Source organism: Eurosta solidaginis, chromosome 5 (assembly GCF_040869045.1).
Source record: "Eurosta solidaginis isolate ZX-2024a chromosome 5, ASM4086904v1, whole genome shotgun sequence".
Taxonomy (NCBI): domain Eukaryota; kingdom Metazoa; phylum Arthropoda; class Insecta; order Diptera; family Tephritidae; genus Eurosta; species Eurosta solidaginis.
This window is the reverse complement of record NC_090323.1, coordinates 191,860,509-191,874,071: the sequence shown is the minus strand read 5'-3', so window position 1 is coordinate 191,874,071 and position 13,563 is coordinate 191,860,509. Positions and strand designations below refer to the sequence as shown.

The window sequence follows — 13,563 nt, the reverse complement described above, 5'->3', positions numbered from 1 at the left end:
ACTCAAGTTCAGAATTTCCATTTCAAGTTCAGAAAATTACAATACAAGTTCAGAAAATTACAATTCAAGTTTAGAAATTTACAATACAAGTTCAGAAAATTACAACTCAAGGTCAGAAATTCCAATTAAAGTTCAGGAAATTACAGTTCAAGTTCAGAAAACTACAATTCATGTTCAGAAAACTACAATTCACGTACAGAGTTTCCAATTCAAGTTCAGAAATTCCAATTTAAATTCAGAAATTTACGATTCAGGTTCAGAGTTTCTAATACAAGTTCATAAAATTACAATTAAAATTCAGAAATTCTTATTTAAATAAAGAAATTTATAATTCAAGTTCAGAATTTCCAATTAAAGTTCAGAAAATTATAATTTAAGTCAGAAATTCCTATTTAAATTCAGAAATTTACAATTCAAGTTCAGAATTTCCAATTCAAGTTCAGAAAACTACAATTCACGTTCAGAATTTTCAGGGCGTAACTGAAATATGTAATTTCGCGGTGGTTATTCTTTGGCTGTAGATTGTGCCATAATTTCGAAATAGTAAAAGACTTCGTTTATTTGGGAACCAGCATCAACATTAGCAACAACATCAGCACTGAAATCCAGCGAAGAATCAATCTTGCCAATAAATGCTACTTTGGACTAGGTAGGCAATTGAAAAGTAAAGTCCTCTCTCGGCGAACGAAAATCATACTCTACAAGTCACTTATCGTACCCGTCCTGCTATATGGGGCAGAAGCATGGACCATGACAACAGCAGATGAAGCGGCTTTGGGAGTGTTCGAGAGAAAAGTTCTTCGAAAGATTTATGGACCTCTACGCGTTGGCGATGGCGAGTACCGAAGAAGATTTAATGATGAGCTGTACGAGCTATACGCAGACATCAACATAGTCCAGCGAATTAAAACGCAGCGGCTGCGCTGGCTAGGCCATGTTATGCGAATGAAAGATGATGCTCCGGCCAAGAAAGTGTTTCTATCGGAACCCGCCTATGGAAGCAGAGGTAGAGGGCGGCCCCCACTCCGTTGGAAGGACCAGGTGGAAAACGATTTAAACTCCCTTGGTGTGACCAATTGGCGCCGGTTGGCGGAGCGAAGGAGCGACTGGCGCGCCTTGTTGGACGGCCATAACCGTTTAGACGGTTAAGCGCCAATTAAGTAAGTAAGTAAGTAGATTGTGCCATGTTTAGTTATGCTGGTAAAATTATTCTTTGGCTAGCGTTCGATCAATTGAGTTTGTCAAAACTATTATTCCACGAATTCTTAAAATTTGTAATCTATTTTCATCCCTCACTGCCCGAAATAACCAAATAATTTATCAATACTTGCATAGAATGTCAAATAGTCTGCAATTTGACACAACTTTTGAAGTTCAAAAATCAACAAACTCTTCCCTCTGCATTACATCGCATTTCATATTTTTAGTGTAGTACATTGACGTTGTGACTTGAAACAATTCTAAATTATCTTCAGTAAGTTTTGTTTACATAACATGCTATATAACTGTTGATTGGTTTGTCTAAATATAAAATACAACAAAAACATAAATAGTCAAACAAATAATGTATGGAAGAGGCTCAAGTAGTGGTTGGTAGAGTACAAGAGTTGTTGTCGAACATAGAGTACTTACATATGTTTGTATGTCATATTATGTTCACATGCTGCATTAAAAGTGGCTGCCTGATTGCAGTAGAGTAAAATTGTCTGGCAGTCAGACACTCGGTACAAGTGACATTTGGCAAAGTGATACACAAACGGAACGGTTGGTGCACACTGTTTTCAGTTGAACAAGCAATTTTTTGATAATATTTTATATGACTTGATTGAGAGATCTGCGTTAGAGGGTGGTTTGCGAGTGCCTGTATTCGTATTGGATCATTCAGAACTATTCACATTAGGATAAAACTTGTGTGGACCTCAGACTATATAATGACAGCCATGATAACTTTTAAGTCGATAACTTGCCGTGATGATGGCCCTTTACCGGGCATTGATCAGGCACGTTCCCGAAATAAGCAGCATTACGGTACTAGACCGACCATCTCGGAAACGATTTGATATGACCACGTCGAACCTTCTAGATCTGTGCATTTTAGTCGCCACTTATGACAGGCATGCTTATCACGGCAACATTCTAAGCCCCTTAACACGCCGGGGAGTGCCGAAATTCTTCCCTGGATATGCCATATTTTGCGAATGAGAAAACTTTTCGGGTTCATGAATTACTTCTATTGACACCAGTAGTTCATAGCAAAGGAAGAAGTTCTTATTTGTTATACCTATTTGTATTGAAGTAAGAATTCACAGTTCTATAACTGTACTAATTTACCGTTGATTGGACCGTTCGTATTGGACAAAACTATTTGCGAGTGTAAACACGTTTCTACTGTCTTAGTATTAAAAAAAAAATGTTCTTGTTTTTTTAGCGAAAATGTTGTTGTTTTAACATATAAGGTGTTTTTATTTTAACAGCACATATTTTATAGTTTTAAGAAAAAAATATTCTTATTTTAATAAAAATTTGTTCATTGGTTTAACCTAAAATGGTAGTTAACTTTAACAGCGATATCAGGGCTGTTTTAACACAAAAATGTTTATGTTTTAACAGCTAAATTATTGGTGTTTTAACAAGAGAGTGTCGTTATTTTAATGGAAAAGTTGTTCTTGTTTCAACACAAAAGTGTATTTATTATAAGAACAAAATTGTGGTTTTCTAGAAACTATTGGAGTTGTAATTTTAACAGCCAAATTGTTGTTTTAACGCACAAGTGTTGTTATTTTAACAGCGAAATGTGTTACACGAAAAATTGGTTGTTATTTCAATAGCAAACTTCTTGGTATTTTGATAGTGTTATTTTAACAGCTAAAAATAGTTTTTGACCAGAAAGTCTTTTTATTTTAAGGCAAATTGGTTTTTGTTTTTATAGTTTGGTTATTTAAACAGCGAAATTGTTGCTTAAACTGAAGGTTAACACTAGGTATTCTTCAACTGAATAACATTTTTTTTTTATTTCGAGATTTCCACACTATTTTAATATGAATTATTTTTATGTTATCATAATATTTTAGCAGTGGTTTAAAAATATACTACTAATACTAATTTCTACACTCAAACAAGTTTCTCGCCAAAATGAGAATAATTTTTTACCATGGGAATTTCTCTATAGGAAGCTTCCGTGTGTTATATATATGCTTTCTGTTTCCTTATTATTAAAAAAGTCGTATACTAAGCTGAGAAAAAATTTTGTATGGCGAGAAATTGGCCCTGTTTTTCTTAATTTGAGCAAGCTTTATTTTGCGTGTAGGGGAAAAACACATATTTTTTAAGTGAGGCACTCCAATGAGGTAGAGTAAAATTTGTTCAGAATCAAACTTGCTAATATGTTAAACTCAAGTTTATCAAACAACATAATTTCTATTTCAGTAAGTGTCTATAGTTTCACTTAAAGTGCTCCACTGTGTAACACAACCGCAGTCAATACCACATCATAAGGTACCCAGCTCTGTAGCGCTGTCGTAAAGTGCATCAAAAGTATGAAAGCATTTTTGAACTATTTTAGGGGGCGTGTTTTTATTATTTTTGTTGTTGATATTTTTAATTCATATTTTACGTATAGTTTTACATGTTTTACTGCTTTTTTGTCTACTTGTAGTAGCTACATTCATCATGTGATTTTTACAAATTAACAATTAAAAATAAGCTGGCGCTAGCATAATGTGTAATTTTAGGTTTTGAATGAGGGTTCCAAGCTCATCTTGTTCACTTGTGTTTTAAATGACAGATGTGACAACTATGCTTCAAAATACAAGAGAAAGGGGTATTCAGAGTATATGTATATGACATTGTTATTAAGAAGCCTCGGTTTTACAATATAAATTTATTAAGAAGATATGTTGCTCATTTTAACTAATTGAAAAAAAAGGCTTCAATAAAATTCTTGCCCTAGTTTTGCACCTTTAGTCAAGGAAATTATGATAACTTAACTCTGAACCTTCAACCTAACCTAACCAAACTCAGAACCTAGTTCAATTTGAATACACCTCATTTTCATGCGTTTGCTAGTATAATGTTGAAATTACTGTATTTCTTATAGCATACTTTAAATTTTGGCCGCAGATGTGTGAAATGAACGATATCGAAAGTCATCAAAGAGATGTTGACAGTTTTATTATTTTGAAGTGCCGCGAGAGGAACAGATTTCGAATTGTGATGACAACATATGTATGTACATATTCGGGATGCTAAGGAACTGAGTTTACGACGCCGAAATCGGCCTCGAATTTTTAAAATGCGGTTTATTCGAAATCACAACTCTTAATTGGAAGGAAGTTCCGTCTTTCGGAACCGGTAACGAAGTTCAGTGGCAACACACGCCTCTTTCTGGAAACAAATCAATATCGTTAATCCCCACAACTGTTACAAGGGCGATAATGGATACTATATATTATAGCCCCATATTAGAAGGAGATAAGAGATAAATGCGAGGGGAGGGGGGTCACAAAGGGATACGGAGAATGAAAAGGAAAGAAAAAATGTTTTTTCAAATACGACAGTGAAAGGAGCTAATTGGGAATATGTCTCTTAAAGATAGAGTGGCAAGCTTTATTGGAACAGTGAGTGGAGCAACGCTCTCTCAGAAAAACAATGCAACGCTATAGCCTCGAAAATATTCCAATATAGAATGAAAATGAGATGGGACAGGGAAAGAAGCTGAAGATGGGATCAGAACAAAGAGATATTAAGTGAAAGGACAAGGTCGAAAAAATGAAAACCACAAAAAAATGAAAATCAAATAAAAAAAAAAAAAACAAGAAACAAAACAAAAACAAAAACTTAAATCTACCAATAAACATACTGGAACGCAAATTACACATTGCGCCAGAAAAACTTTAAAACAAAAAATTTGGTTGAAAAAAAAAGAATAAAAAAGTAATAGCAAAAGAAAAACTATAAAAAGTTTTAAATATCAAAAACAAAAGCAAAGGTAAGGTAAATAGAAAGAGCAAAGATTAAAATAAAAACTTTAAAGAAAAAAAAAACCAAAGAAAAAACAAAAACAAATACAAAAACTAAACAAATTATGTATCAATAATAAAAGCAAATACTAGGCAAATACAGACATGCTTAACCAACGAAACGATATCATTTCGTTACGATAATCAACGTACGTCATTTCGTTTCGTTTATTAACGTTAAGATCGTCAAATTAACGAAATGATTTCGTTTCGTTTTCTGCCATATCAAAACGAAATCAAATCGTTTATGTTGATTATTAATTTCAAACTATGCTGGCAAAGCTGATTGATGGCGGAGTCATTAAAGGTGAAAGCATTAGCCAAGCTGATTGCAACTTTTCTCTTGAATTTTGACAGTACGAACATTTCTCAGAGTATTTTTGACATTACCACCAACGAATTACACAAGCAAATTACATAGAGTTTGTGTGTGTATGTGCGCTCGTTGTTGCCACCTTACGGCTTCACCATGGCTGTAGCATTGCCAGCACAATTCAAACATAAAGTATCACGTTTTTGTTAACGTTTTTAACGTTAACGAAAGCTTTTCGTTTCGGTTAAAAACGAGATACAATTTATTTTGATAATTTCTTTATCGATAATATTTCGAAGTGTTTCAACGGAAACGGTGGAAATTTTTTGATAAACGATTAGCTTAACGTTAAGGTGCATCCCTGGGCAAATATAAGACCAAAAATAAAAAAAAACTAAAAAGAGACAAGAAGAAAATAAAAGTAAAAAAAAACTAAAATAAACCAAAAAATGAAATACCAAAAATTAAAACAAATAAAAATTAAGTGATAAAAACAACACAAAAGGAAACAAAAACCAATTCAAAAACAAAGACAAAAGCAAAAAAAAAAAAAAAACACTAGAATATATTTACCAATAATAAGAAATATATAATAAGAAAATTAGTCGAAACACAAACAAATGAAAATATAGAAAAAAAAATTTAAGTAATAGAAATAAAAAGTAAACAAAAAAATTAAAAAAAAACAAGAAAAATGTACACTCCAGCACTGTTAATTGTTTAAAGGCCAGCAAATATACCAAAACAAATATATAACAAAATTGAACCAAAAGAATAAAAAAAAAACATTACAAATTGTTAGATTTATTGAGCTAAAAGGCTTCAAGATGAATAAAACTTATTTTTTTGCTTATATTCATTTATAATTTATTTGGTCGATATTTCAACTTTAATCTGAAGTCATCATCAGGAACATATGGATATGTAAGACCGAAAAATAAAAAAACATTACCAAAAAATTTTAATTTATAAAAATAGCAGAAATAAGGTAAGCACCAAAACGAAAATAATAATAATAAAATAAAAGTCAATAAAAAAGAAAACACAAAAACAAAAGGAAATAAAAACAAAAGCAAAAGCAAAAAAAATCAAATTACAACGCTATATCAAAAACAGATTTCATCGCTCTTCATTGCTTAAAAACGAACCCAAAAACACCATCAAATTCATCATTAATAAGTGTAACCAATTTAAGATAGAAGCAAATGTAAGTCATTGAAAAAAAAAAAATACTTTTTTTTTGAAATTTTGTAATGTAAGGCAGTTTTTAACTATTACATTTTTAATATTATACTAAAAGTCTAATTTTCGCTGTTATTTTTGGCTTGAAAAAATAAAAAGTTTAGTTTTAATAATTTATTTTGGGCTTTTCATAAAATTGGCAAATATAAAAATAGTTTTGAATAAATAAACCTTTTTTCACGATCAAATAGAGACATAATTTTCAAATGAATTTTTAAATTGAAATTTCGAAAAACCCATCAAACTCGTATTCGTCGCGCCCTAAACCTTAGCTCATATTTATGGTATTTGCCCTATTTTTCATTTTTTTCATACCAACATACAAACTTATATGTATATACACACGTATTTATATGCGCTACCAAGGCGATATCGTCACGCGCCATTTCTACCTTTCAATTTTTCTTTTCTTTAATTTTATACTTAAACTTTCCATTTCACTCCCTTTCTCAATTCCTTCACTTCCAATGTGTATATCTCGGACACACATACATACATACGTATGTCCATATATTCCTGAACAGAAAGTGAGTGCGTATGCGCAATGTGAATTATGTCTTTCAGCGCATCAATTTATTTCCAAATGCGCTGCGTTCCCTACAATCTTTGCATTCGCATACACACACAACATCTTTTTATATGTTTATTTGTATGTTCTTAAACTAGACAATGCTTCGTTTACGCGACTACTTGCACTCAGTCGATCACTTTGTGAACTGTTTCTTGGCAGTGCTCCACAAATGTTGCACAAACCACGCGTTTTATGGCAGACCAAAAAAAAAAGAAGAATTATAATATATGCGGCGCTTATAAATGAGTGCATTGGCACACAAATTCACATAGATACGTACATACATACAAAAATGAAGCCTGGTAAACATTCTTATGAAGGGGTGAGTGGGGCTTCAAAATTTTATTTTCGCCATAAATTTTAAGATGTGTCTGGTTGCTTTTACGTCACTAATGTCTAGTGTTAGTCCCACTAACAATATTATCGATGTTTTTACAGGACTAATTATAGTTAAGGTGTGGATTCTTTTAAAACCGTCGGTTCGAAAGTGGAGTATGTATTTTAGGTGGAAGTTCATAAGTTTTTTATCCGTAACCGTAACTGTCAGCGGAACAGTCTACTTGCCATCGTTACTGTAACTCACATTGTAAAGAGATGTACGATATGAATAAAGAAAAACAGCAAAAAAAAAAAATTTATAAAAATAAAAAAAATTAAAAAACAAATAAATTAAAAAACAAATACAAAAACAATAATATAACAACAACATAAAAAAGCTAAAAATAAGAGTAACAGAAACCCATAAACAAAAATAAAACTGAAAACAAATCTAAATTTACCAAAAAAAAAACAAAAAAAATAAATTCAAATGATAAAACAAATACAAAAACGTCAACAAAAAAAAAAAATAGTATAAAGGCAGCAACGAAATTGAAGGAAACAAAGAACACAAAATAAAAATAAAACTGAAAAAGGTTAAAAAAATAAAAGAAATTAAATTAAGATGAAAACAAACAAATACAAAAAAAGAGCAAAACAAAAAATGTAAGGCGCGATAACCTCCGAAGAGATTTGAGGCCGAGCTTCTCTTCCAATTTATATCGTGCTCCTATTAACTTTTCAAACAACAAAGTGCCGATACGGGACATACATGTTTTATGCCGACTCCGCAAAAAAAAATCTTAATTAAAATTAAATCAAAAATACATATACGGATAAAAAAAAAACAATAAAAAGGAAAAACAAAGCTAAAGTAAATCAATCCAAAATTAATAAAATTAATAAAACCAAACAGTTTTAAATTGAAATGAACAAAAGAAAAAAATACAAAAACAATAACAAAATAATAAATAAAATAAAAAAATTAGAAAAAAAACAAATACAAAAACAAAAAAGCTAAAACAAAACTAAAGTAACATAAAATCAAAATTTAAAATATAAACAAAAATAAAAATAAAATAAAAAATAAGAAAAATGTTAAAATGAAAAAAAGAAATACATAAACAAGAAAAAAGATTAAATACGCAAAAAAAAAAAAAAAAAATTAAAAGCAACAAAAAAGAAACATTTCTTTGAGTGTGCTCGTATTAGTCGTAGTCGTGCTAGTAACTGTAAATGTAGCTGTAAACATTAGTGTGATTATAAAGAGACTCTTTCCTCATCATCACCGCCATCATCAGCATCATAGTTACCATAGTTAGGATTTTCGTCTTACACCTTATCTTCATTACACTTCCTCTTTCCATTTTCCTTTTATTTCCATTTTCTTTCTTTTTCTATCCCTTTTCCATTTGAATTTACTTAAATTTTTTTTTATCTATTTCCCAACTATGTATGTAGTCAATTTCCCTTCCTTCCACATTAGCGTGATTGGGCGTATGGGCTTAACGAAGGACAGCTACAACAACAATAACGCCTCTATATACAATGATCAATGGTGGTTTATCCATCACATTCATCCGTATATAGCTGCAAGGAGCAGGAAATATTGATATTTTCAACTTACTGAATTCCCACAATCTAAACATAACTAAATTCCGACTACTCATAATCCCGACAAGAGAGTAAGTACAAAAAATCCTGCCAAAAATATAAACACTTTTTAAAACAAGTAAGGAAGTCTAAGTTCGGGGGAAACCGAACATTACATACCCAGCTGTACACTTGAAATGCTGTTGTTGTTTGTTTTGTGTGCTTAATAGTGTTACAAGTCTGCGCTATAATACATATATGTATGTACATATGGTTCTATTCTGAACTAATTTTTCTTGGAGTTATGGCTCCCGAAACATAGAAAATTGCTTAGTCATAAATGGTGCCACGCCCATTTTTAAAATTTGAAGTTTTTCCTATTTATTGTTATAAATCCACTTGGGAAATGAAATACCATCGATCTAAAGCTCTTTTTTGCAAAGATATAGCTTATTTTATTCATCCACGTCCCTTTTAAAAATCTTTATATAAAAGTGGGCGTGGTTCTTAACCGATTTCGTTAATTTTTCTTCAAAGCTTATAGTAAAGGCAACCTTTCTGCCGAATTTTGTTACGATAGGTTTAACGATTTTTGATTTATGATTAATAATATTTATAAAATTGATTTTATCACAAGTGGGCGGTGCCACGCCCATTTTAAAAATTTTATCAATAGTCTCATTATCAGTCCACACGTCAGTTGGTGAAGATATCTCAATATTTACTTAAGTTATCGTGTTAACGGACGGACGGACGGACGGACGGACGGACATGGCTCAATCAAATTTTTTTTCGATACTGATGATTTTGATATATGGAAGTCTATATATATCTCGATTCCTTTATACCTGTACAACTAACCGTTACCCAATCAAAGTTATAATACCCTGCGTACAAGTACAGCTGGGTATAAACATTTAGTATGTCGACCGAATATCACACTATAACGAAGAATTTGTTTCATACCAACTGTGAATTACATAAAAATTTATTGAGTTTCTGCTCAGATAAGGCGTTTTTAAAATAAACTCTGAGAAAGGCTGCTTTTGGATCAAATTCTGAGTTAAGGTGTTTTTCAAAATGGGGCCGTTTTGGGAAATGGCAGCCGAGATAGGGTGATTTTCTACTCAGCAGTCGCTATGTTCTATTTTTACAGAACATTTCTGGATTGTTTCTTGTCGGGTTTCTGAAAGTTCTGTCTATGAGGATAACCCCCAATATTTCTTATTTTTTTCTTACGATATCTCATATTCTTCTTGCGCAATTCTATATTTTATACTTAATTTATACTTACATGCATGAGTATGAGCCGATTTCCGAAAAGAAATTACATGTACCACCATTTAAACAAAATTCAGCGGCATCATCGGGACAAACATTACCAGTTCCGCCCATTAAACTTGTTGGATAACGTGGCTCTGAAAAATATAAGTTAAAATTTTGAATTTTTAGAATGAAAAATAAATAAAATATAAACAAGAGACTAGCAGCATATACCCTGTAGAGTACTAAATCTCCTATGAGTGGGGTATAACTTCACTATTTTCTACAAGCAGTGACTCCAACTACCGAAAGAAATGAAACACTTAAGAAACAGAATAAATATTTAGGCGGTAGGCGTCGCAGTAAACTGCGACGGGAATTTTTCTAGTGCGTAGTTGCATCTCACGGCATTGTCTAGCAATGAATAGCAGCACATATCAAGGATTCATTGACATATTCGTATACTGCCCATAAGGACCACGGAATCATTCATGGTTGGTTATAGAGACCACGGCCTCATTCATGATTGGTTTATAGATACCATGGAATCACTCATAGCTGGTTTATAGCGAGTACAATGTCCTTATATAATATTTCTCGACCTATCTTGCCCATCTCATCTGCGAAGTCGTTTGCTGTTATCGGTGACCTAGCCAGGAGAGAAATTGAGATGCCCTTTGGACGGCAACGAGTTGCAATAATTCTCTAAAATACCCGATTTTATCAAGTTGGATTTTCATTTTTTGAAGGTACTCGGGCTGTCCTGGAGAAATTTAGCTGCTCAACAACTGGAAGATACTGCTGCAGTCGTGAAGCGGGTCAAATTGATTGACTTGCAGATGATTCCAGTATAGCTCAGCTCCAAGTTTTGGCATATTTTACTTAAATAAGGCCTTTTAGTATACTTTTGTTTAAAGTAGGCGTGGCAGTTATACGATTTGTGCAAATATCCTCACTAGCTGTATAAATTAATGAAATTATACGCAAGTAACCAGCTCTTTAAAAATCCAGTCTAACTACTTGAACCAGTTTGATTTTGTTTAAACTTTGAGGATTTATCGAGAAATGATTACAATAAAATATTTTGTTTAGTGCAAAGGCGTAGCTAGGAGGATCGGGAGCAACCTCCCTCCCTTTCTCATATTATACTACTTAAATATTACAAGCTTGCCAAGGACAGATAAAAAACAGGTAAGGAAGGCTAAGTTCGGGTGTAACCGAACATTTCATACTCAGCTGAGAGCTATGGAGACAAAATAAGGGAAAATCACCATGTAGGAAAATGAACCTAGGGTAACCCTGGAATGTGTTTGTATGGCATATGTATCAAACGGAAGGTATTAAAGAGTATTTAAAGAGGGAGTGGGCCATAGTAGGTGGACGCCATTTAGGGATATCGCCATAACGGTGGACCAGGGCTGACACTAGAATTTTTTTGTACGATATGGGTATCAAAAGAAAGGTGGCAATGAGTATTTTAAAAGGGAGTGAGCCTTAGTTCTATAGGTGGACCAGGGGTGACTCTAGAATGTGTTTGTAGGATATGGGTATTAAATTAAAGGAATAAAGGGTTTTAAAAGGGAGTGGTGGTAGTTGTATATGTGAAGGCGTTTTCGAGATATCGACCAAAATGTGGACCAGGCTGACCCAGAACATCTTCTGTCGGGTACCGCTAATTTATTTATATATGTAATACCACGAACAGTATTCCTGCCAAGATTACAAGGGATTTTGATTCCGCCATGCAAAACTTTTTCATTTTCCTCTACTTAATATGGTAGGTGTCACACCCATTTTGGAAAGTTTTTTCTAAAGTTATATTTTGCGTCAATAAACCAATCCAATTACCATGTTTCATCCCTTTTTTCGTATTTGGTATAGAATTATGGCATTTTTTTAATTTTTCGTAATTTTCGATATCGAAAAAGTAGGCGTGGTCATAATCGGATTTCGGCCATTTTTTACACCAATACAAAGTGAGTTCAGATAAGTACGTGAACTGAGTTTGGTAAAGATATATCGATTTTTGCTCAAGTGTTCGACTTATGGCCTTAAAAGTATTCTAGACAAATAGAATAAGGGCTGAGCAACGCCCATTTTGAAATTTTCTTAATTTTTGTATTTTATTGCACCATATCATTACTGGAGTTGAATGTTGACATAATTTACTTATATACTGTAAAGATATTAAATATTTTTGTTAAAATTTGACTTAAAAAAAATTTTTTTTAAAAGTGGACGTGGTCGTTCTCCGATTTTGCTAATTTTTATTAAGCATACATATAGTAATAGTAGTAACGTTCCTGCCAAATTTCATCATGATACCTTCAACGACTGCCAAATTACAGCTTGCAAAACTTTTAAATTACCTTCTTTTAAAAGTGGGCGATGCCACGCCCATTGTTCAAAATTTTACTAATTTTCTATTCTGCGTCATAAGTTCAACTCACCTACCAAGTTTCATCGCTTTATCCGTCTTTGGTAATGAATTATCGCACTTTTTCGGTTTTTCGAAATTTTCGATATCGAAAAAGTGGGCGTGGTTATAGTCCGATATTGTTCATTTTAAATAGCGATCTGAGATGAGTGCCCAGGAACATACATACAAAATTTCATCAGGATACCTCAAAATTTACTCAAGTTATCGTGTTAATGGACGGACGGACATGGCTCAATCAAATTTTTTTTCGATACTGATGATTTTGATATATGGAAGTCTATATCTATCTCGATTCCTTTATACCTGTACAACCAACCGTTATCCAATCAAAGTAAATATACTCTGTGAGCTCTGCTCAACTGAGTATAACAATAATAATTTCATAAGTTCAAGGGGGTAGCTGCTGGAGGTGGAAGAGGGGTTCTTGTGAAGGGGGAGTATGCTCCGTTTTTTAGATTTGTTTAAATATCAAAGACCGATGATAAAATAATTTGATAAGTGCATGAGCCTAGTTACATAGAGGGTAGATTGTAGGCTTGTTCACTTTATATAGTGAAATTTAATTTAATTGTTTAAGAGATTTAATGACCAATGATAATAATATAATTTCCTTTCATAAGTTCATGGGGGTAGCCAAATGGGCTTGTCAAAGACTATCGGGCACAAACAAAATTTGGTAAACTAAAGGGCGTGACAAGCTGGGGAAAAAACGTATGAGATAGAGCGTTTTCAGACTAAGCGCCGATGAAAATGTACAAGGCACAAATGGGTATATACGCAATACAAATTGTATACAATTCTACAA

At 32.6% G+C, this 13,563-nt stretch overlaps 1 protein-coding gene across 6 annotated transcripts in view; it reads right to left on the bottom strand.

Moving 5' to 3' along the window:
• vn (membrane-bound neuregulin protein vein) overlaps positions 1–13,563 on the bottom strand; it is a 288,582-nt gene that overhangs the window by 13,870 nt on the left and 261,149 nt on the right. For all 6 annotated transcript variants that reach the window (XM_067787033.1, XM_067787034.1, XM_067787032.1 and 3 more), the window contains exon 5: positions 10,350–10,473. In XM_067787033.1, the coding sequence (XP_067643134.1) occupies positions 10,350–10,473 (124 nt within the window). The remainder of the gene's footprint in view (positions 1–10,349; positions 10,474–13,563) is intronic.